The following is a 25,069-nucleotide window of genomic DNA, read 5'->3' as shown; positions in this document are numbered from 1 at the left end:
ATTGAGATGGTTTGGGATGAGTTGGACCACAGCCATCAAGTGCTCAGCATATGTGGAAACTCCTTCAAGACAGTTGGAAAACCAGGTGAAACTGGTTGAGAGAACACTGAGAGTGTGCAAAGCTGTCATCAAGGCAACAGGTGGCAACTTTGAAGAATCTAAAATATATTTTGATTTGTTTAACACTTTAACACCGCCACAAGGAGTCGATAGAGTGCGATGAGCCTAGGAAAGCCCCTGGGCCAAACCCTGGGCCAATTGTGTGTCGCCCTATGGGGCTCCCGCTCACGGCCGGGCTCTGACACAGCTTGCGATGCAGAGTTTTAGATCACTGCGCCACTCAGGAGGCCACAGGCCTTATTTTAAGTGTTTCTAAAATCCCTTAAGGGAAAAATGAATGGTGGAAAAACAATTGGAACCGTTTCCCTGTTTGAACGCTAGGTTTTATGGGTATATGGCACCTCCACTGTAGAGCTCTATTGGAATGGATGGAATTCTACAGTATGTCATTGAAATGTTTCAACGACCAAATTACATATTTGTAAGTCTTTTTTTGTTGTTGTTGTAGTGGGGACAGTTACATTAGTTCTTAAAAAAGTGTGTCTGTAATAGAATAAATGTGGTAAAAACGAATGTAGACATTAGTAAATGCATTTCTATAGCTTCCAAAGTATTTTTTACAATGGAGGGGGAGTGCCCAGATGGAGGAGTGGTGGTTTCAAAACAGCCTGTCAGTCATCTAGTGTATATATAAATCATTGGTCCCTCCCTAGTCAAATGTTTTCATAGTTCAGTTCTGAGCTTCTTTCACTGGCATGTAGCCGCCACTAGAGGGCTCTATTGCCATTGAAGAAGACAGGAGAGACATCTCCAACAGCCTGTCTTGATGACTGGTACTAGTACTGGGTCCCAGGGATGGAACCATCCCAAACCCAGAGAAGGTGAGGGGTAGTTGGGGTAAAACATCCAGCGGGATTGGTAAGGGGGTGGAACAGAATGGAAATATATTGTTAGTGGTAATAAGAGGGATATGGTTACAGGGGGTCACAGTTAGCCTGACCTCATCCTCCACACTCTCCTGGCTTTCCTGATCCTCTCCCCCACTGCCAATGCCTGAATCTGGGCTCTGATGGGCCAAGAGTTGGGCCTGGAGCTGGAGATTATCCACACGTTCATAGGAGGAAGACATTGTGAGAGAACCTCCTCCAACCCCCATCTCCGTACCCTTTCCCCCTACACTATCCAACCCAGGTAGGGTGAAGGGAAGCTGGGGGAAAGCGGACAGGGAAATGGGTAAGGGGGTGGAGCAGAATGTAAAGTTATTGTTATGAGGAAGAAGCGGAACAAGATGGAAGTCCTGAGAGACAAAATGGGGGGTGGATGCAATAGGCCCGACCGCATCCTCCACGCTCTCCTGACTTTCCTGATCCTCTGCCCCACTGCCGATGCCTGAATCTGGGCTTATGAGGGCCCGACGCTCGGCCTGGAGCTTCTCAACACGCTCGTAAGAAGAAACCTGGACGATATCTTTACCTCCACTGATGCCTCCAAATATACTTCCACCATACATCTCTCTATCCTTCCCTTCACCACACATCTCTCCCTCCTTCCCTCCAACCCCCATCTCTCTCTCCTTCCCTCCACCCAACATCTCTCTCTCCTTCCCTCCACCCAACATCTCTCTCTCCTTCCCTCCACCCCCCATCTCTCCACCCCTGATATCTTCGTCCTTCCCCCCTACACCTCTATTACTATCCATCCTATCTCCTCTGTTCTCCTCCTTCCACTCATCTATCATTTCAGTAGTGCCACCTACTGGTCCGTACGGGGAGTGTACAGAGCAGGCTTCCAACTTGGTGGATGTGGATCCAGGCTGGGAGCATTGAGATAAGAAGTTGCTGAAGCCGGAGCGGCCACTGTTGCCCAATCTCTTCTTCAGTAGTAGTGCAGTACCGGTCTCCCTCCTCAGGGGGGCGATGGTGCCAATGTTGTTGGTAATCTCTACCTGGGAGATGTCTTCACGGTGCAAAGCAGAGTCGACGGCTTCAAAGGCAAACAAAGGACCTAGCCAAGCCTGTAGGCACGGACACACACACAGAGACAGATAGAGACACAGAGAGAGAGAGAGAGAGAGAGAGAGAGAGAGACAGTGAGAGAGAAAGAGATAGAGAGAGTGACATAGATAGAGAGAGACACACACACAGAGAGAGACACAGAGAGAGAGACACAGAGAGAGAAGGCACGGAGAGGGACACAGAGAGAGAGAGAGAGAGACAGAGAGAGAGGGAGAGAGAGACACACAGAGAGAGAGAGAGACACACACACACACACACACACACAGAGAAGAAAATAAAATGATCATTATTTAGCTAAATGTTGGAGAGACTTCACTCCAACATGATGCCAATGTAAGACAATGATGAGGACAGCTCATAATAATGTCTGGTAATAAATATATGGAAACTGTGTGTTTTATCTGTTTGATACCATTCCATTCATTAGGCTCCAGCCGTTATAACCCAACTACCGCCATTATAACCTAACTACAGCCATTATAACCCAACTACAGCCATTTTAACCTAACTACCGCCATTATAACCTAACTACAGCCATTATAACCTAACTACAGCCATTATAACCTAACTACAGCCATTATAACCTAACTACCGCCATTATAACCTAACTACCGCCATTATAACCTAACTACAGCCATTATAACCTAACTACCGCTATTATAACCTAACTACCGCTATTATAACCTAACTACCGCCATTATAACCCAACTACAGCCATTATAACCTAAATACCGCCATTATAACCTAACTACAGCCATTATAACCCAACTACAGCCATTATAACCTAAATACCGCCATTATAACCTAACTACAGCCATTATAACCTAACTACCGCCATTATAACCTAACTACAGCCGTTATAACCTAACTACCGCTATTATAACCTAACTACCGCCATTATAACCTAACTACAGCCATTATAACCTAACTACAGCCATTGTAACCTAACTACAGCCATTATAACCTAACTACAGCCATTATAACCTAACTACAGCCATTATAACCTAACTACAGCCATTATAACCCATCTACAGCCATTATAACCCATCTACCGCCATTATAACCTAACTACAGCCATTATAACCTAACTACAGCCTTATAACCTAACTACAGCCATTATAACCTAACTACAGCCATTATAACCTAACTACAGCCATTATAACCTAACTACCACCATTGTAACCTAACTACAGCCATTGTAACCTAACTACAGCCATTGTAACCTAACTACAGCCATTATAACCTAACTACCACCATTATAACCTAACTACAGCCATTATAACCTAACTACAGCCATTATAACCCAACTACCACCATTATAACCTAACTACAGCCATTATAACCTAAATACCGCCATTATAACCTAACTACAGCCATTATAACCTAACTACAGCCATTATGACCTAACTACAGCCATTATAACCTAACTACCGCCATAACAAGGTAGTGCACAATACAGGGAATAGGGTCCCTTTTGGCACGTAACTTCAGTCAAAAGTAGAACTGACCTTGAAGTTTCCATCGTGCTGGAGGTTGAGGCCCTCAAAGTACCTGGAGGGATCTGGTATAGGAGGATTCAGAATCTTCTTGACCCTGTCAGCAATGAACGGAAATTAAAGGAAGTTGCACTTAACCAACTACAAAACATTACATCTAAAACATGATGTTTACTCTGCAGTCCGTTGGTGTTAAAATACATCACATTTACAATGGACCCCACCCCCTTACACACACACACACACACCCACCCCCCACCCACACACACACCACACACACACACACACACACACACACACACACACACACACACACACACACACACACACACACACACACACACACACACACACAGTACTCACTTTCCTTTGCAGAGCAACATGGAGACCAGCAGGACCAGTACAACAACAGCTCCCACAACGGTGACCACCACAAAGTCCTGGTCTAGAACATCAGGACTACCTGAGAACAGGACCAGAGGAACAACACAGAACATACTTAGAACATATTTACAACGTACATAACAACACCACTGTTTTACTAAAATATTGGCATAGAAAAGGCTTCATGTACATTTCTGTCTGTAAGTTTGTTTTGAGCATGTGTCTGCCTGTCTAAGAACGAAAGAAAGAAATAGGGAAGAAAGAAGAAGCTATTTTCAAGATTCATATGGAAACACACTACTATGCCTGCATTCCAAATGGCAACATATTCCCTGTTTAGTGCAGTGCTTTTGGCCCATAGTGCTCTGCACTATGTAGAGAACTATAGGGCCATTTGGGACACAGCCCAAGTATATATAGGCCCACATTCAAATGTGTACTAATAACCAATGACATCACTGATGCTCTATTTACCTGTTGGCTTCATCTGGCCCAGAGTGGAGACCCATGATGCACTGGGGCTCCAGTCGCTCCACTGACAGTCTGGGTAATCGTCTGGGTCGGCTCGAACCCGGACTCTGACCTGGTACCTCCTTCCTCTCTCCAGCATCTCAGGGTCCAGGTCAAAATATGTCTGTTTGTTTGATATGTTCACCTCCACAGCATCCTGCAGTAGCACAACATACAGTAGGTCTACTTTTACATAGTGTACAAAGAGAGAGACACTGTTGTTATTATCTGTCCTCTGTCTCTCTTCCTCCCCCTCTCTCTCCCTCTCTCTCTCACCTCCCAGTGATGTAGTTCCTGTTTCCACTGTAGTTGGAAGTCATAGTTGACTATCTTTCTTGAAATGGGAGCTCCTGGTGTCCAGGCGATTGAGGCATTGATGACGGTCAGCTTGCCAGGGGGATGCATTTTAACTGCCAAACACAAAACAACACAGTTGATGTACTCATAGTAGTACTAATATATTACTAATATCACTGTAACAGAACTACTAGTACTAAGTTGAATTAGAAATGTTAGTATCAGGTATGAATTAGTATTAAGTTGTTTAAATTATTAAGCTTTCCAGCATGTTTGTATTGCATTATGTTGTATTATAGTGTACTGAGTTTGAGCATTTCGTATGCTGACCACACAAAATTAATTTTCATGTAAATGGACAATAAAGTCACAGTACGAGTCGTTGTAGTTGGTGTACAATTCATGTAGTAGTAGTAGGTTAGTAATATCTGACACATCGTACATAATATCACTCAAATTACTGTACACTTACTGTGGTTAAATGGTTGATACAGGTGTTCAATCTGTATCACATAATCTTCTGCTTGTCCACACCGTACAACAATGTGTATTTTATCCTCTTCCCAAAAGAACTGAAAGATCATTTACAGAAGTTCAGTTATCCAGGGTTGTTTGCCTATCGGTCTATATATATGCTGTCATTGTTTTATTAATATTATTATTAGAAAAACGTCATAAAAAATAGTACAAAATAAACAAATTCCTGGTTAATTTATTCATCCAGATTAATGTGTTACAAATTCTAGTTTTGATCTATAATAATGCATATATATAACCAAGCATTGGTTTTAACTTGATGTAGTTTTATAAAACTCACAGGATTGCCCTCAAAGACCAGACTGCCGCCTCTCAAGGTTGTGTTGAAACCAGCCAAGGACTTCATCTCACATTGCCTGTAGTTACAACAGTGAGCCATTGTTTCAGTTAGCATCCCAAATGGCACCCTATTCCCTATATAGTGCACTACTTTAGACCAGGACTCTATGAGAATAGGGTGCCAGTTAGGGTGCATCCTTAGTCTTCTTTACCTTTTAAACCCGGTGTATTCACCATGCAGAGTGCACGGCATGTCTGGGGGTATGCATGTGTTGTTCAACACACATGTGATGTTACTGATGAAGTCATTGACACACTGTAGATCTTTGAGAAACAGAGACAGAGAGAGTGAGAGAGGAGAGAGAGAGGCAGAGAGAGAGAGTGAGAGAGGAGAAACAGAGACAGAGAGAGTGAGAGAGGAGAGAGAGAGGCAGAGAGAGAGAATTCAATAGTTGTGGCTTAGCATTGTTTAATAGCCAGTTTTATAAGGCTCTATGTCATATTGTATCATATATCATACAATGGCAAGAAAAAGTATGTGAACCCTTTGGAACGTGATCAAGACAAAGGAGATGATTGTGGACTACAGTAAAAAGAGGACCGAGCACACCACCATTCTCATCGATGGGGCTGCAGTGGAGCAGGTTGAGAGCCTCAAGTTCCTTGGTGCCCACATCACCAACAAACTAACATGGTCCAAGCACACCAAGCACAGTCGTGAAGAGGGCACGACAAAACCTATTCCCCCTCAGGAGACTGAAAAGATTTGCCATGGGTCCTCAGATCCTCAAAAGGTTCAACAGCTGCACCATAAAGAGCATCCTGACTGGCTGCATCACTGCCTGGCAACTGCTTGGCAGCCGACTGCAAGGCACTACAGAAGGTAGTGCGAACGGCCCAGTATATCACTGGGGCCAAGCTTCCTGCCATCCAGGACCTCTATACCAGGCGGTGCCAGAGGAAGGGCCTAAAAATTGTCAAAGACTCCAGCCACCCTAGTCATAGACTGTTCTCTCTGCTACCGCACGGCAAGCTGTACCGGAGCGCCATGTCTAGGTCCAAGAGGCTTCTAAACAGTTCTACCCCCAAGCCATAAGACTCCTGAACATCGAATCAAATGGCTACCCAGACTATTTGCATTGCTGACCTCAAGAGAGCATTTCACACCAGACATCCAAATAATATTGCTGAACTGAAACAGTTCTGTAAAGAGGAATGTTCCAGAATTCCTCCTGACTGTTGTGCAGGTCTGATCCGCAACTACAGCAAACATTTGGTTGAGGTTATTGCTGCCAAAGGCGGGTCAACCAGTTATTAAATCCAAGGGTTCACATACTTTCCCACCCTGCACTGTGAATGTTTACATGGTGTGTTCAATAAAGACATGACAATGTTATCAACCAAAACAAACAGCAAATGCCTCCAACAAGTTTGTAGAGTCACAAGCTTGATATAATCATTGAGTGCTATGAATATACAACCTAATACTACACTTTTTATTACTTTAATACACATATTAGTGAATTTATCCCAATACTTTCGGTCCCCTAAAATGGGTAGACTATATGCACAAAAAGTGCTGTCATTTCTAAAAAAAAGGTTCACCCGATATGGATGTAAATACACTCAAAATAAAGCTGACAGTCTGCACTTTAACCTCAGTCATTATACATGTGTTGTAATGCATTGTGAAGGGTATTGATGACTTACAGGACTGTGGTTGGCTGGAGCAGGTTAGTAGGGGGAGGAGCAGGATGACATAGAGACACCATAGTACCATTATGACTTCTTCCTGGTCCTTTTTCTCATTCTAGAACACAGTAGGAGACATGACCTTAGCAACAGTTGACAGGTGGCTTAGTGTTCCAAATGGTACCCTATTTCTTATATAGGGCACTACTTTTGACCAGGGCTCATTTGGCTCTGCACTATGTAGGGAATACGGTGCCATTTGGGATGGAAAACAGAAGGAACCATAAGGGAGGGAAAAAGGTGTATATGAATTTGTCTGTTTGCGTGGTGATTAAGTGTTGTCAGTTGTATCAATGCCACACGCAACATTTTATAGTAAGTATCCCCTCCTCGTGAAGAAAAGCACATGAGCTAATTATAAAACACAAAGTAAGCAAAACAATGAAATCATTCCAACATTGTCTAAAATTATGAATAAGATACTGTACTGAGATAAACCTATATAAGCAATATAGCAATTGGGATGTACAAACCATGGCGTAAGGGAACGATGAGCGGATAAGAGGCAAGCAGTCATTTCGATTAAGATATTAATGAGCGAGTAGTCGATATAACTATTTGTTCAGCACTTTTGAAATGTACAGGGACAGAGTTCAGAACATCGGCCATTCTTACAGTGTTCTCCCTGTACACCAAGTCAGAACCTTAGGATAAATAATGGGGGCATATAAGCACACAATGAAAGCGCTTACAATATTCAATGATGACATTTCTCTAAAACAGGCTATACGCTACATGTGCACCACAAAGTCAGAACAGTAGGCTAAGTTCTAAGGGGGAGAGGTAGCAAATTCTTAGGATGGGGTCTTATGGGCTACTAACAGCTGACTACACAACACGCACTTTTTATTACATTCTTAGCTACTGTATACATATCTCCCTGGCATATTACATAATTTATCCAGCAGTATACAAGACGTATTTTTGGACACAACCGTTGTTGTACTGTGCTCACTTGAATGTGGCGCAGTGGTCCTCCTTGTGGGAAAACTTTGTCATCAAACTTTGTCATCCAAGTCAGGCATTCTCTGGATTTATGCTGCTTTCAAGACAACTGGGAACTCGGAATAAAACAAACAATCATGACGTCAGTGTTCTTCAGGCCAGAGATCTAGAAAGAGGCCAGAGTTCCCGACTTGGAATTTCAGGTTGGATGACCGTTCAAAACGTATTTTTCCAGTCGGAGCCTGTTTTAGTTGCCAGTTGTCTTGAACGTGGCAGAAATCATGCTGGATTGACTACATGACCAATGTATTCAACCTTTCTGACTTATGGTGGTGCATGTGAATGTTAATCCATTTAAGCTTGGAAAAGAGAGCCTTTCAGACAGATGTTTTAAATCCTTAAACCCAGACTTGGACCACACACCCTCTCTACCGAATAGCAGGCAAGGAAAGCAAAAGAGTGATTGCTTTGCGACTCTTGTAGTTAGCCATTGATTCGTTCCAAACCCTCATTGTTGAATTAGCGATTTCCGACATGTTGTATAATGTTTATGTCCAATCACCGATGAGCACCAATACTTTTTATCTATAATTTGAAAAGGATTTGACAGTAGATTGTCAAGGTGATTCATGATGATGACTGTTTGTCTAGCTTGTTAGCTAAGATTGTGAAAGTATGATGTTGACATCAGTCCAATCAAAGCTACAGTATATGTAACATGATTTGACATTTTATCTGTGGCCAATGACCTTCAACCTTCTTGGAGAGGCATTTCTAATGTAAATCTATGGCAGCACCCAAGAGGGCTTGAACTACCTAGCTCTCCCTGTAGATTCGGCAGTGACATAGTGTCCCCATGAGTGACGGAACATTGAGCCAACCAAGGCACAACTAGAGAAAACGCCTATGCTGTGTGCTTTTGCTGGCCGCTCCTCCACCACAGAAAGCACTGAGCTAGGCTGGAACACCTGCATATTGGAGCTGCCTTACTCAAGAAAGAGGCCATGTTTGTATGCAGATTAATTAACTCAAGGAAAACATTTATTTTTTACATTGTTTGCAAACTGATATGGGATACAAATGAATGCTAAAATAACATGCAAAAAACATGCAATTTTTTAAAAGTATATAATGTATATGTACAGTTAAAGTCGGAAGTTTACATACACTTAGGTTGGTGTCATTAAAACTCATTTTTCAACCACTCCACAAATTTCTTGTTAACAAACTATAGTTTTGACAAGTCAGTTAGGACATCTACTTTGTGCATGACACAAGTCATTTTTCCAACAATTGTTTACAGACAGATTATTTCACTTCTAATTCACTGCATCACAATTCCAGTGGGTCACTTGACTGTGCCTTTAAACAGCTTAGAAAATTCCGGGAAAATAATGTCATGGCTTTAGAAGCTTCTGATAGGCTAATTGACATAATTTGAGTCAATTGGAGGTGTATCTGTGGATGTATTTTAAGGCCTACCTTCAAACTCAATGCCTCTTTGCTTGACATAATGGGAAAATCAAAAGAAATCAGTCAAGACCTCAGAAAAAAAACTGTAGACCTCCACAAGTCTCAATCATTCTTGGGAGCAATTTCCAAACGCCTGAAGGTACCACATTCATCAGTACAAACAATAGTATGCAAGTATGGGACCACGGGACCACACAGACGTCATACCGCTCAGGAAGGAGACTCGTTCTGTCCCCTAGAGATGAATGTTCTTTTATCCACAGTAAAACGAGTCCTATATCGACATAACCTGAAAGGCCACTCAGCAAGGAAGAAGCCACTGCTCCAAAACCGCCATAAAAAAGCCACACTACGGTTTGCAACTGCACATGGGGAAAAATATCATACTTTTTTGGAGAAATGTCCTCTGGTCTGATGAAACAAAAATTGAACTGTTTGGCCACAATGACCATCGTTATGTTTGGAGGAAAAAGGGGGAGGCTTGCAAGCCGAAGAACACCATCCCAACCGTGCAGCACGGGGGTGGCAGCATCATGTTGTGGGGGTGCTTTGCTGCAGGAGGGACTGGTGCACTTCACAAAATAGATAGCATCAGGAGGAAGGGAAATTATGTGGATATATTGAAGCAACATCAGTCAGGAAGTTAAAGCTTGGTCACAAATGGGTCTTCCAAATGGACAATGACCCCAAGCGTACTTCCAAAGTTGTGGCAAAATGGCTTAAGGACAACAAAGTCAAGGTATTGGAGTGGCCATCACAAAGCTCAGTCCTCAATCCTATAGAACATTTGTGAGCAGAACTGAAAAAGCGTGTGCGAGCAAGGAGGCCTACAAACCTGACTCAGTTACACCAACTATGTCAAGAGGAATGGGCCAAAATTCCCCCAAATTATTGTGGAAGCCTACCCAAAACATTTGATCCAAGTTAAACAATTCAAAGGCAATGCTACCAAATACTAATTGAGTGTATGTAAACTTCTGACCCACTGGGAATGTGATTAAAAAAATTAAAGCTGAAACAAATCATTCTCTCTACTATTATTCTGGCATTTCACATTCTTAAAATAAAGTGGTGATCCTAACTGACCTAAGGCAGGGTATTTTTACTAGGATTAAATGTCAGGAATTGTGGAAAAACTGAGTTTAAATGTATTTGGCTAATGTGTATTTAAACTTCTGACTTCAACTGTATATATGCTTCCATAGCTGTACATTTGACCTAATTTCTACCAGCATGTTAAATGTGCAACCAGAGGGGGAAAAAACTCCAGACCACCTTTACTCCACACACAGAGACGCCTACAAAGCTCTCCCTCGCCCTCCATTTAGCAAATCTGACCATAATTCTATCCTCCTGATTCCTGCTTACAAGAAAAAATTGAAGCAGGAAGCACCAGTGACTTGGTCAATGAAAAAAGTTGTCAGATGAAGCAGATGCTAAGATACAGGACTGTTTTGCTCGCACAGACTGGAATATGTTCCGGGATTCTTCCGATGGCATTGAGGAGTACACCACTTCAGTCACTGGCTTCATCAATAAGTGCATCAATGACGTCGTCCCCACAGTGACTGTACGTACATACCCCAACCAGAAGCCATGGATTACAGGCAACATCCTCACTAAGCTAAAGGGTAGAGCTCCCGCTTTCAAGGAGTGGGACTCTAACCGGAAGCTTATAAGAAATCCCGCTATGCCCTCTGACGAACCATCAAACAGGCAAAGCGTCAATACAGGACTAAGATCAAATCGTACTACACCGGCTCCAACACACATCGGATGTGGCAGGGCTTGCACAGTCGAGACCTGCCCAGACTAAACACCTCCCTCTGCAACTGGATCCTGGACTTCCTGACGGGCAACCCCGTGTGGTAAGGGTAGGTAACAACACATCCGCCACGCTGATCCTCAACATGGGGGCCCCTCAGGGGTGAATGCTCAGTCCACTACTGTACTCCCTGTTCACTCATGACTGCACGGTCAGGCACGACTCCAACATCATCATTAAGTTTGCCGATGACACAACAGTGGTAGGCCTGATCACCGACAATGACGAGACAGCCGATAGGGAAGAGGTCAGAGACCTGACCGTTTGGTGCAAGGACACCAAACGGACAGGACAGGTCTCCCTCAACGTAATCAAGACAAAGGAGATGATTGTGGACTACAGGAAAAGGAGGACCGAGCACGCCCCCATTCTCATATGGGGCAGTAGTGGAGCAGGTTGAGAGCTTTGGCGTCCACATCACCAACAAACTAACATGGCCCAAGTACACCAAGAAGGCACGACGTGAAGAGGGTCTACAGCTGCACCATTGAGAGCATCTTGACGGGTTCCATCACAGCCGGATATGGAAACTGCTCGGCCACTGACCGCAAGGCACTACAGAGGGTAGTGCGAATGGCCCAGTGCATCACTGGTGCCAAGCTTCCTGCCATCCAGGACTTCTACACCAGGTGTTGTCAGAGGAAGGGCCTAAACATTGTCAAAGACTCCAGCCACCCTAGTCATAGACTGTTCTCTCTGCTACCACATGGCAAGCAGTACCGGAGCACCAAGTCTAGGTCCAAGAGGCTTCTAAACAGCTTCTACCCCCAAGCCATAAGACTCCAAAACATTTCATCAAATAGCTACCAAGACTACCCCCTTTCACGGTGCTGCTACGCTCTGTTATTATCTATGCATAGACACTTTAATAACTCTACCTACATGTACATATTACCTCGAATAACCACATCGACTCTAGTACCCTGTATTTAGCCTCACTACTGTTATTTTACTGCTGCTCTTTAATTATTTGTTACTTTTATTTTATTTTTTTGTTGGTATTTTTCTTAACTGCCTTGTAGGTTAACGGCTTGTAAGTAAGCATTTCACTGTAATACCCCCTCCCCATAATACCTGTTGTATTCAGCGCATGTGACAAATACACTTTGATTTGATGGGCAGTGTGCTGTTTGCTACCATTCTCTCATGTCTTGGTATTTAGTAAAAGGTCACTGGGGTTAGAGAGACTGATGTTATGTTCAGCCTGTGAAGATGTGAAGTTTCCACTCCTCTGTTATATAAACAACCATCTAACAGGTACAAGATGTGTTGAGCGGGTGAGGAAGAAGAAGATTGTGATGATGATAATGAATGACCTGGATGATATGTTAGTGCAGGGCTGGAACAAAAGCATGCACACCCTGTGTGGCTATAACACTTCTACAAGGAATAGCAGTACTGCGTACCACTCCTTTGAACTGATTGTAATAGATTGATAGGTGGTTGAATGTTGCGCAAGAGCAAAATGTTTATATCAGAGGAGGATGGCTCATAATAATGTCTGGAATGGAGTTAATGGAAGGGTATCAAACATACTATATAATCAGTGTGTTTGATGTGTTTGATGCCCTTCCATTAATTCTGTTCCAGACATTACTAGGAGTCTGCCACCAGCCGCCACTAGTTTCTGTTAGCTGTGAAGCCTTCTGATGTCGTGTTCGATGTCAAATGTACCAACAGTCCTGTGTCCCAATTCAGGGCTTTCCAGCCCTAACCTGGTAGCCTGGTCCCAGATCAGGGCTTCCTGCCTTAACCTGATAGCCTGGTACCAGATCTGTTGGCGCTCTTGTTTGGCATGACAGGGAGTTGGCATGATAGCGCAAACAGTCTGGCACTCAGGCTACTGTCCAGGGCCTGAATACATAAAGCCTCTCAGAGTAGGAGTGCTGATCAAGGATCAGTTCTGCCTTTTAGGCCACAGTTAAAAACACAGAATGGGGGGGATCTGATCTGAGATCAGCACTCCTACACTGAGATTCTTTATCAATACTGACCCTGATGGACTTTGTCCCTCTTATTGGTCTCTGAGTCAGACATTAGGAAGTTCCCTTCAGTGAAGTGAAACAGCAGACATGATCAACATGATCAACAGTTTAAAGGTCAGTATCGCAGCGAACACACTCACACATGCCCACGCAAGCACCAACGCAAGTGCAGTCTTAACGTACACACACTCACAAAACACATTATCCATGCACACACACACAAGCACATTCTGCATGCATGAACACACAGTACTCACACACACATGCACACGCGTACACACACACACACACACACACACACACACACACACACACACACACACACACACACACACACACAGGGGCTGCAGTTAAGAAAACCACAACGTCCTCGTTTCCCCAGAATGTTTACAAGTTGTTTCCAGTAACAAACAAACCAAAAACCACTAACACCCCTGTCCCCTCCTCTCTTCTCATCCTCTCCCAAACCAAACCTCATACTAACACCCCTGTCCCCTCCTCCTCTCTTCTCATCCTCTCCCAAACCAAACCTCATACTAACACCCCTGTCCCCTCCTCCTCTCTTCTCATCCTCTCCCAAACCAAACCTCATACTAACACCCCTGTCCCCTCCTCCTCTCTTCTCATCCTCTCCCAAACCAAACCTCATACTAACACCCCTGTCCCCTCCTCCTCTCTTCTCATCCTCTCCCAAACCAAACCTCATACTAACACCCCTGTCCCCTCCTCCTCTCTTCTCATCCTCTCCCAAACCAAACCTCATACTAACACCCCTGTCCCCTCCTCCTCTCTTCTCATCCTCTCCCAAACCAAACCTCATACTAACACCCCCCCGTCCCCTCCTCCTCTCTTCTCATCCTCTCCCAAACCAAACCTCATACTAACACCCCTGTCCCCTCCTCCTCTCTTCTCATCCTCTCCCAAACCAAACCTCATACTAACACCCCTGTCCCCTCCTCCTCTCTTCTCATCCTCTCCCAAACCAAACCTCATACTAACACCCCCCCTCCCCTCCTCCTCTCTTCTCATCCTCTCCCAAACCAAACCTCATACTAACACCCCTGTCCCCTCCTCCTCTCTTCTCATCCTCTCCCAAACCAAACCTCATACTAACACCCCTGTCCCCTCCTCCTCTCTTCTCATCCTCTCCCAAACCAAACCTCATACTAACACCCCTGTCCCCTCCTCCTCTCTTCTCATCCTCTCCCAAACCAAACCTCATACTAACACCCCTGTCCCCTCCTCCTCTCTTCTCATCCTCTCCCAAACCAAACCTCATACTAACACCCCTGTCCCCTCCTCCTCTCTTCTCATCCTCTCCCAAACCAAACCTCATACTAACACCCCTGTCCCCTCCTCCTCTCTTCTCATCCTCTCCCAAACCAAACCTCATACTAACACCCCTGTCCCCTCCTCCTCTCTTCTCATCCTCTCCCAAACCAAACCTCATACTAACACCCCTGTCCCCTCCTCCTCTCTTCTCATCCTCTCCCAAACCAAACCTCATACTAACACCCCTGTCCCCTCCTCCTCTCTTCTCATCCTCTCCCAAACCAAACCTCATACTAACACCCCTGTCCCCTCCTCCTCTCTTCTCATCCTCTCCCAAACCAAACCTCATACTAACACCCCTGTCCCCTCCTCCTCTCTTCTCATCCTCTCCCAAACCAAACCTCATACTAACACCCCTGTCCCCTCCTCCTCTCTTCTCATCCTCTCCCAAACCAAACCTCATACTAACACCCCTGTCCCCTCCTCCTCTCTTCTCATCCTCTCCCAAACCAAACCTCATACTAACACCCCTGTCCCCTCCTCCTCTCTTCTCATCCTCTCCCAAACCAAACCTCATACTAACACCCCTGTCCCCTCCTCCTGTCTTCTCATCCTCTCCCAAACCAAACTTCTCATCCTCTCCCAAACCAAACCTCATACTAACACCCCTGTCCCCTCCTCCTCTCTTCTCATCCTCTCCCAAACCAAACCTCATACTAACACCCCTGTCCCCTCCTCCTCTCTTCTCATCCTCTCCCAAACCAAACCTCATACTAACACCCCTGTCCCCTCCTCCTCTCTTCTCATCCTCTCCCAAACCAAACCTCATACTAACACCCCTGTCCCCTCCTCCTCTCTTCTCATCCTCTCCCAAACCAAACCTCATACTAACACCCCTGTCCCCTCCTCCTCTCTTCTCATCCTCTCCCAAACCAAACCTCATACTAACACCCCTGTCCCCTCCTCCTCTCTTCTCATCCTCTCCCAAACCAAACCTCATACTAACACCCCTGTCCCCTCCTCCTCTCTTCTCATCCTCTCCCAAACCAAACCTCATACTAACACCCCTGTCCCCCTCCTCCTTCTCATCCTCTCCCAAACCAAACCTCATACTAACACCCACCCTGTCCCCTCCTCCTCTCTTCTCATCCTCTCCCAAACCAAACCTCATACTAACACCCCTGTCCCCTCCTCCTCTCTTCTCATCCTCTCCCAAACCAAACCTCATACTAACACCCCTGTCCCCTCCTCCTCTCTTCTCATCCTCTCCCAAACCAAACCTCATACTAACACCCCTGTCCCCTCCTCCTCTCTTCTCATCCTCTCCCAAACCAAACCTCATACTAACACCCCTGTCCCCTCCTCTCTTCTCATCCTCTCCCAAACCAAACCTCATACTAACACCCCTGTCCCCTCCTCCTCTCTCTCATCCTCTCCCAAACCAAACCTCATACTAACACCCCTGTCCCCTCCTCCTCTCTTCTCATCCTCTCCCAAACCAAACCTCATACTAACACCCCTGTCCCCTCCTCCTCTCTTCTCATCCTCTCCCAAACCAAACCTCATACTAACACCCCTGTCCCCTCCTCCTCTCTTCTCATCCTCTCCCAAACCAAACCTCATACTAACACCCCTGTCCCCTCCTCCTCTCTTCTCATCCTCTCCCAAACCAAACCTCATACTAACACCCCTGTCCCCTCCTCCTCTCTTCTCATCCTCTCCCAAACCAAACCTCATACTAACACCCCTGTCCCCTCCTCCTCTCTTCTCATCCTCTCCCAAACCAAACCTCATACTAACACCCCTGTCCCCTCCTCCTCTCTTCTCATCCTCTCCCAAACCAAACCTCATACTAACACCCCTGTCCCCTCCTCCTCTCTTCTCATCCTCTCCCAAACCAAACCTCATACTAACACCCCTGTCCCCCTCCTCCTCTCTCTCATCCTCTCCCAAACCAAACCTCATACTAACACCCCTGTCCCCTCCTCCTCTCTTCTCATCCTCTCCCAAACCAAACCTCATACTAACACCCCTGTCCCCTCCTCCTCTCTTCTCATCCTCTCCCAAACCAAACCTCATACTAACACCCCTGTCCCCTCCTCCTCTCTTCTCATCCTCTCCCAAACCAAACCTCATACTAACACCCCTGTCCCCTCCTCCTCTCTTCTCATCCTCTCCCAAACCAAACCTCATACTAACACCCCTGTCCCCTCCTCCTCTCTTCTCATCCTCTCCCAAACCAAACCTCATACTAACACCCCTGTCCCCTCCTCCTCTCTTCTCATCCTCTCCCAAACCAAACCTCATACTAACACCCCCCCTGTCCCCTCCTCCTCTCTTCTCATCCTCTCCCAAACCAAACCTCATACTAACACCCCTGTCCCCTCCTCCTCTCTTCTCATCCTCTCCCAAACCAAACCTCATACTAACACCCCTGTCCCCTCCTCCTCTCTTCTCATCCTCTCCCAAACCAAACCTCATACTAACACCCCTGTCCCCTCCTCCTCTCTTCTCATCCTCTCCCAAACCAAACCTCATACTAACACCCCTGTCCCCTCCTCCTCTCTTCTCAACCTCTCCCAAACCAAACCTCATACTAACACCCCTGTCCCCTCTCCTCTCTTCTCAACCTCTCCCAAACCAAACCTCATACTAACACCCCTCCCTTCTTTTCTTCTTATGTACATCGCTCATCCTCTCACCCCCCCCCCTCCTCTCTTCTCATCCTCTCACCCCCCCCCTTCCTACTCTCCTTTTTTGGCTCTACACTATACTCACAGAAAAATAGGTGATATCTAGAACCAAAAGGGGTTCCTCCTAGGCTGTCCTTATAGGGGAAATGAATAACCATTTTTGGTTCTAGATAGAACCCTTTTGGTTCCTTTCCACAGAGGGTTCTACATGGAACCAAAAAGGGTTCTCCTGTGGGGACAGCCAATGAACCATTTGAACCCTTTTTTCTAAGAGTATATACCCACTCACCCACTCCCCCATCCCACCCACTCACCCATCCCCATCACCCACTCACCCACCCCTCACCCACCCACCCACTCCCCATCCCCCACTCCCCCCCCACTCACCCATCCCACCCACTCACCCATCCCCCACCACCCATCCCACCCACTCCCACCCACTCCCCCACTCACCCATCCCACTCACCCACCACCCATCCCACCCATCCCCATCCACACCCATCCCACCCACTCCCCATCCCACCCACCACCCATCCCACCCACTCACTCCCCCATCCCACCCACTCACTCCCTCACTGGCAGTGTCTGAAATCTGGCTTGCCTACTACTTGCATACTGTGTGATAATCTGTATACTAATGGTGCTGCATACTATTTAGTATAAATGTATGCAGTCAGCAACAAATAACAGAAAACTAGCTTCATCCTACTGAGAATGTGTCATCTGAAGCTCAACTGTGTTGATTCCAGCCATTCCTTCATTTCGGTAGAGCAAGTACCCTCAGCTGATTATCAGCTGTTGTCAGACTCACGTGGATTCCAAAACACGATTCTGTTCCTCAATAGTGTGCAGTGAATTCTACTAGATGAAAAGACTAAATTAGTATGACATGCTGGTATTTACAGTTTTGACATTTCACATACTATACAACTTTCTCACAGCCCAAATGTTACTATTTAGAATGTTGGGGTGTTTAGACATAGCCGCTCACATCTCGTCACCCCCTCCCTCCCTATCTTCTCTCTGACTCCCCCCCTCCCTATCTTCTCTCTGACTCCCCCTCCCTATCTTATCTCTGACTCCCCCTCCCTATCTTCTCTCTGACTCCCCCTCCCTATCTTCTCTCTGACTCCCCCTCCCTATCTTATCTCTGACTCCCCCTCCCTATCTTATCTGATCTCTATCTTCTCTCTGACTCCCCCTCCCTATCTTCTCTCTGACTCCCCCTCCCTATCTTCTCTCTGACTCCCCCCTATCTTCTCTCTGACTCCCCCTCTGACTCCCCCCTCCCTATCTTCTCTCTGACTCCCCCCTCCCTATCTTCTCTCTGACTCCCCCTCCCTATCTCTTCCCTATCTTCTCTGACTCCCCCTCCCTATCTTCTCTCTGACTCCCCCCTATCTCCCTATCTCCCTATCTTACTCTCCCCCCTCCCTATCTTCTCTCTGACTCTCCCTCCCTTCTTATCTCTGACTCTCCCCCCTCCCTTCTCTGACTCTCCCCTCCCTATCTTCTCTCTGACTCCCCCTCCCTATCTTCTCTCTGACTCCCCCTCACCATCTTCTCTCTGACTCTCCCCTCCTCCCCCTCACCCTCCCTATCTTCTCTCTGACTTCCTTTCCACCAACACTCTCCCCCTCCTCCTCCCCCTCGTGTCTTTGACTTCCTCTGTACCTGTGGCTGGATGTGTACATCCTGTCCTACTTAAACACTGGACCAAATAAACCCCTAGGCTACATTCTAACTGGCTCCCTTATTCCCTATATAGTGCACTATATACCCTATAGGCCCTGGTTAAAAGTAGTACACAATATAAGGAATAGGGTGCCATTAGGAACACACTCCAAAGCCCCTCCACAATGAGGACAACGGTCTCCAGTTCAACTCTACTGGGAGCCCACAAGGTGTGCAGGGTTTTGCTCCAGTTCTATATGAACATCCTGTCCTAGTAAACCCAGGCCCAGATCAGCTCCTAGTCCTCTACATAATAATGCCCTTATCAACCCATAGCCCCCTCTATAATAAAGCCTTAATCAACCCCTAGCCCCCTCCGTAATTAAGCCCTAATCAAACACATAGCCCCCTCCGTAATGAGGCCCCATTTGTCCCTTAGCCCCCTATATAATGAAGCCCTAATCAACTCCTAGCCTCCCCCACAATGAGGCTCTAATCAGCTCTTAGCCAACTCCATGATGAAGCCCGCATCATCCCTCAGCAACCTCCATAATGAGGCCCTAATCAACTCCTAGCCCCCTCCACCATGAGGACAGTGGTCTTCAACCTTGATCCTAGAAATCTAAACGGTGTGCAGGGTTTTGGTGCAGCCCAGCACTAACACAGAACAAAAAAGGCTGGCATATAGTACAGGAGTATATAAATATACGCCCAATTTTTCAGTTTTTTATTTGTAAAAAAGGTTGGAATATCCAATAAATGTCGTTCCACTTCATGATTGTGTCCCACTTGTTGTTGATTCTTCACAAAAAAATACAGTTTTATATCTTTATGTTTGAAGCCTGAAATGTGGCAAAAGGTCGCAAAGTTCAAGGGGGCTGAATACTTTCGCAAGGCACTGTATATTTAGAGAAAGATATGCACAAAGCTTGAAAAAGTGATTAAAAGCCTTGGGTTCTCTGGGACCAGGGTGGAAGAATACTGTGGTAGCACATAGCCTGGACGTCTCAATGGGCCCCAAAGGATTGGAGAGGCGTATGCAATATTGTAACAACTCCGCTCTCTGTGTAATCATCAGTACCATGATTTTACATTTTTTATATTTAAACCTTGAACTAGGCAAGTCAGTTAAGAACAAATGATTATTTACAATGACGGCCTACCAAAAGGCCTTCTGCGGGGACAGGGGTTAAAAATATAGGACTAAACACACATCACAACAAGAGACAACACAACATTACATAAAGTGAGACCTAAGACAACATAGCATGGCAGCAACACATGACAACGTGGTAGCAACACAATGATCTTTATCTCAACTGTGTAATACTGTGTCTTCCAAATGATCACACTCAAACACACACACAGGCAGAGTAACTTTGCTTGAACAATAAATGTAATCCATAACCACCTGAATACATCATAGATGTAGGATCTTAATTTGAGACAGTTTGCTACAGCAGCAACCAGAAATGTGAATTATAATGGACATTTTTTGTAGGGGTTGATACAATTTTTGTTAAGGCAAATCAAGTCTGTTCAAGAGGAAATGACAAACTTTAGAAGCCTTATTCAACCTTACACTACAAGTTTGCATTTTCTACTTTGCAGGAAAATTCTAAGCATTAAACGATTCATCAAATTAAGATCCTACATCTGTATATGAATATTCAGAGACTCTTACCTTACTGTATAGTGGACCTTCTTGTAGTCTCAGAAACACCGGCTTCTCAATGCTCTACGGTTGAGTTACGTTTCACTCTGAACTGAAGGATTAGTGCTTAATGATGAATTTCTTGTCTCTCCGCCACCGGATTCAAACCCTTTAATGAGGAGAAAAACATCTGACTGCCTTCTCTGAAAAGTAAATGTGTGAACAGAAAAGAGATTGTTGACTGAAAAGGAATTTCTGTGGTTTGTTAGTTTCAACTGAAACCACACACACGTCATCAACACTGTGATCTTGCTTCCCTTCGTCAGAAGTGGGGGTGGAGAATTTTTTTGTAAAAATAAGTTCTTCTTTCAGTCTCTGTTCATGTTCCTTTATTCTAAAGCATCAAATATTACTTCTACTATTGTGAAATTTTAAGAAGTGTAAAATTATATTAAAAAATTATTCCTCTGAAAATAACAGGTGCAAAAGCTTTGAAAATATCTTGATGTGAGTTAGGTAATGAGAGCGAGCAAGAGAGAACAAAGACGTTTTTCTGCCATCTAGTGGAGAAAGTATGAATAAAGTATGGCCTTTGTGTAACAACTAGTCGATTTTCTCCTCCACAAGAAACTGTGAAATGAGACTGTTCATTACATGAGTCTTCCTTCAACCGTATCCAGGTGCTTTATTTATACAGCAAAGAGGCTTAATAGTTATTATAGAACTTATTTTTAATATCAGATGTGTACAAGAATTCAACCATGTTATTCACAAATAAAATTTAAATCAGTGACATTACAATATTGATATGACTACAGAATGTCTTAAGGTTTGTGTAGGCGTGTGGGGTTCAGCCCCATCCATCTATACATGAGGACCAGACCCACACACTGTTTAGCAGAGGTACTGGATTGTCCAGTGGGGCCACCCACTTCCCTCCGTGTTGAGGAAATCAGTGATGTCATTGTCTGGTGTGAATGATAAGGCTAATGAAAGACTGACTAACTGACGTGAATTCAAACGCCAACTGACCTTCTATGACATGTGATCGTCACCAACCCCCTAGTCCAAACAGTAGGATACAGTTACCCCTAGACACTGACCTAAGGCTAGTTTTACATTGCTCCTTAAGAATTGAGGGTACGCTGATCCTAGATCTGTGGCTACGGGTTGGGGGTAAGGCAGGTTCTAACTATTGTCCAATAATCATCCAATCACAGCGAGCTTCCTCTTCCTCCCTCATTCAAACACAGGGGAGTGTTTCCCAAACCCCACAGAGATCACATGCTCGGGCACGGCGCGGGTGTACCACTCGGACCACGCCCCGTCATACACAGACACCCCAGGGTGTCCGCACTCGTGGGCGGCGAGGGCCACGTGGCAGGCAGTCACACCCGACCCACAGGACACGCAGATCGGGTGGGAGAGGTCGACACCAGCCAGGGTGAACATGGTCTGGAGGTCTTCACGGGGATAGAGGTGACCGGACGGAGACAGGAAGGAGGAGAAGGGCATGCTGATGGAGCCAGGGATGTGGCCTGGCTCAGTATCTGAAAGAGAGGAGGAAGAGAGTGAGTGGATGACAAAAAGGACAAACAGAGGGAAAGGGTTAGTGCTGCTGGGTGAATTTCCAGTCTAAAAAGGCTCCCTCTTCCTGTGTCGTTTCCATGCCAATAGAGAATACTCAAGAGGTCAAAGTCCCCAGCCGGAGAGACACTTATAGGCAGATGAACACTGAAATGTGTGAAAGAGCACGTACATAATGTGTGTGTAGGACAACTTCAGAATAAATAAAGTACAGCCACATAAGCCCTAATCGCCATAGAGGTCATTTAGAACACTTAGAACGAATAGAGCGTCACAACAAGGTAGATTAGAACACCTGGAAAGGCTAGAGCGTCACAACAAGGTAGATTAGAACACCTGGAAAGGCTAGAGCGTCACAACAAGGTAGATTAGAACACCTGGAACGGCTAGAGCGTCACAACAAGGTAGATTAGAACACCTGGAACGGCTAGAGCGTCACAACAAGGTAGATTAGAACACCTGGAATGGCTAGAGCGTCACAACAAGGTAGATTAGAACACCTGGAACGGCTAGAGCGTCACAACAAGGTAGATTAGAACACCTGGAACGGCTAGAGCGTCACAACAAGGTAGATTAGAACACCTGGAACGGCTAGAGCGTCACAACAAGGTAGATTAGAACACCTGGAACGGCTAGAGCGTCACAACAAGGTAGATTAGAACACCTGGAACGGCTAGAGCGTCACAACAAGGTAGATTAGAACACCTGGAATGGTTAGAGCGTCACAACAAGGTAGATTAGAACACCTGGAATGGTTAGAGCGTCACAACAAGGTAGATTAGAACACCTGGAACGGCTAGAGCGTCACAACAAGGTAGATTAGAACACCTGGAAAGGCTAGGGGTAGCGCTAAACTGGTACAATACAAGTGCAACAGTCAGATTAGAACACTATATGAACGGCTAGAGCGTCACAACAAGGTAGATTAGAACACCTGGAAGATGTTCTGATTTATGCTAACCTCCATGTTTGCTTATCACAACAAGGTAGATTAGAACATCTTGTGAAAGGCTTCCTCTGTCCTCGTCGCCTGAATTCCACTCAAAGCTTATCGGAGAAAAAGGGCTGAAGGAAGGACCTTGGATCCTCTCCTCCAATGAGCTTTGGAGAGGAATTGAGGAAACAAGGTCAGAGGAAGAAAGGATTTGACAGGCAGTAAGTAACATTTCAGACCAAGTGTGCATCCAAATATCACACTCCATTTCCTACATAGGGTTCTGGTCCAAAGTAGTGCACTATGGGCCCTGGTCAAAAGTAGTGAACCATAGGATGCAGCCAGTGTACGAGGAGGAAGTCACACGTTCAGCAGCTCTGTGCCCCAGGGCCAGACAAAGTCCACATCCCATAGATAACACATCTATTATCTATCTCAACATGACAGGTGAGAGAAACTGGATCAACTAACAAGGTCTATTGTGTTGTTGATTAGAACTCTTGAGGAAGAGATTGAGGATTGAAGGAAGGGGTATGCGTATCAGTAGTTGGTCTACCTAATTACCAAGTCAAGGGAGTTGTTGTTTATGTTTACCCCCAGTTGGAAAAATGTTGGCCTTTCAGCAGCATTGATCAAATGCTAAATGAGCTACTAATAAGGTGACATGAGCACGCCTCCATATTTGAAGTTATACACCTATTGTAGGCTACACCTTTCGTGTTTCTCTTTTTTTGACATTTCTTAAAAAGTTTAACTCTGCATTGTTGGGAAAGGGTAAGTATGCATTTCACGAAAACCCGTTGTTTTCGGCACATGACAAATACATTTGATTTCTTTTGAGGTATTTACAGTGTGTGAGATAACATCAATGCACGTTTAGTGTGTGTGTGTGTGTGTGTGGGCTCACTGTCTCTGGGTTCTGGATCCACCCCTCTGAATCTCCCCCCTGGTCTGGCATCGACCACCTGAAATTCTTTACTATCCAGATTATCCAGGATGTCCTCGTACGTCTTCACCCAGGATCGGTTCAAAGAGGCCTTAAATTCGGTCTGCTCCGGTCGGGAGTACCGTCACTCACTGGAAATCCCTCGTTCGCCCAGTTTTTGAGTCCTCCATTCAGAACCGAGACAGAACTGTGGCCGAAAACTCGGAACATCCACCAAACTCGAGGCGCAGAGAACGCGCCGAAGTTGCTAGCATCGTAGACCACGACGTGCGTATCGTTTCCAATTCCCAAATTTCCAACATAATCTGCAAAAATGCGCTCAGATGGCAGCATATGATCCAGCGGAGAAGTTTTGTCGCAGCACTGGTCTATGTCAAAGAAGGCTGCACCCGGGATATGCCTCTTTTTGAATTCGCTATTGGCGTTGCGCCTGAGTTTGGGTAAGTACCAAGACGTGTCCAAGACGCGGAGTTTGGGTCCGACCCGTTGGTCTTTGACGGCATCGAGAAGCCACTTGGATGCGACGATAGCCCTCGCTTGGAGCGCCATGGTTGAACGTGTAATTCCCGACTGTTGCAAAGGTGATACAGGTAGAACGAGAAACGGGTTTAATGGAGAGAACGAGAGCGAGAGCTGTCCCAAGAGAAATAACACGCCCCCAATGCACAGCCTGTAGTTACAGCTGAAAGTGAATGGGGGCGTTACCATATGGCCAACAGACATTCATCAAAATTAACAGCAAGTCAACTTT

General features: G+C 45.5%; 2 protein-coding genes across 3 annotated transcripts; both read right to left on the bottom strand.

The window, feature by feature from the left end:
* Positions 1-75: 75 nt before the first annotated feature.
* On the bottom strand, positions 76-21,068 carry LOC112222159. 2 transcript variants are annotated; one of them, XM_042316519.1, is made up of 10 exons: positions 20,882-21,068; positions 7,289-7,388; positions 5,791-5,902; positions 5,580-5,655; positions 5,235-5,334; positions 4,742-4,875; positions 4,430-4,622; positions 3,935-4,034; positions 3,584-3,668; positions 76-2,074 (listed from the first exon to the last, which is right to left on the bottom strand). In XM_042316519.1, exons 2-10 carry the CDS (start codon positions 7,356-7,358, stop codon positions 791-793), a joined length of 2,154 nt encoding a protein of 717 aa, XP_042172453.1. In that variant the 5' UTR covers positions 7,359-7,388; positions 20,882-21,068; the 3' UTR covers positions 76-790. The 2 variants fall into 2 exon arrangements, with proteins under 2 accessions (XP_042172453.1, XP_042172454.1); XM_042316520.1 differs by having other exon boundaries at positions 20,887-21,068.
* Positions 21,069-21,510: 442 nt separating this feature from the next.
* Positions 21,511-25,014, bottom strand: LOC112240070 (3-mercaptopyruvate sulfurtransferase). The gene is given in 3 exon segments (XM_024408441.2): positions 21,511-22,401; positions 24,280-24,438; positions 24,441-25,014. Coding segments are annotated over 3 exon segments (897 nt in total). The 5' UTR covers positions 24,868-25,014; the 3' UTR covers positions 21,511-22,090.
* Positions 25,015-25,069: the final 55 nt, after the last annotated feature.

Source organism: Oncorhynchus tshawytscha, unplaced genomic scaffold (genome assembly GCF_018296145.1).
Source record: "Oncorhynchus tshawytscha isolate Ot180627B unplaced genomic scaffold, Otsh_v2.0 Un_contig_7588_pilon_pilon, whole genome shotgun sequence".
NCBI lineage: Eukaryota > Metazoa > Chordata > Actinopteri > Salmoniformes > Salmonidae > Oncorhynchus > Oncorhynchus tshawytscha.
The sequence above is the reverse complement of the archived record's forward strand: the minus strand, read 5'-3'. Positions and strand labels throughout refer to the sequence as shown.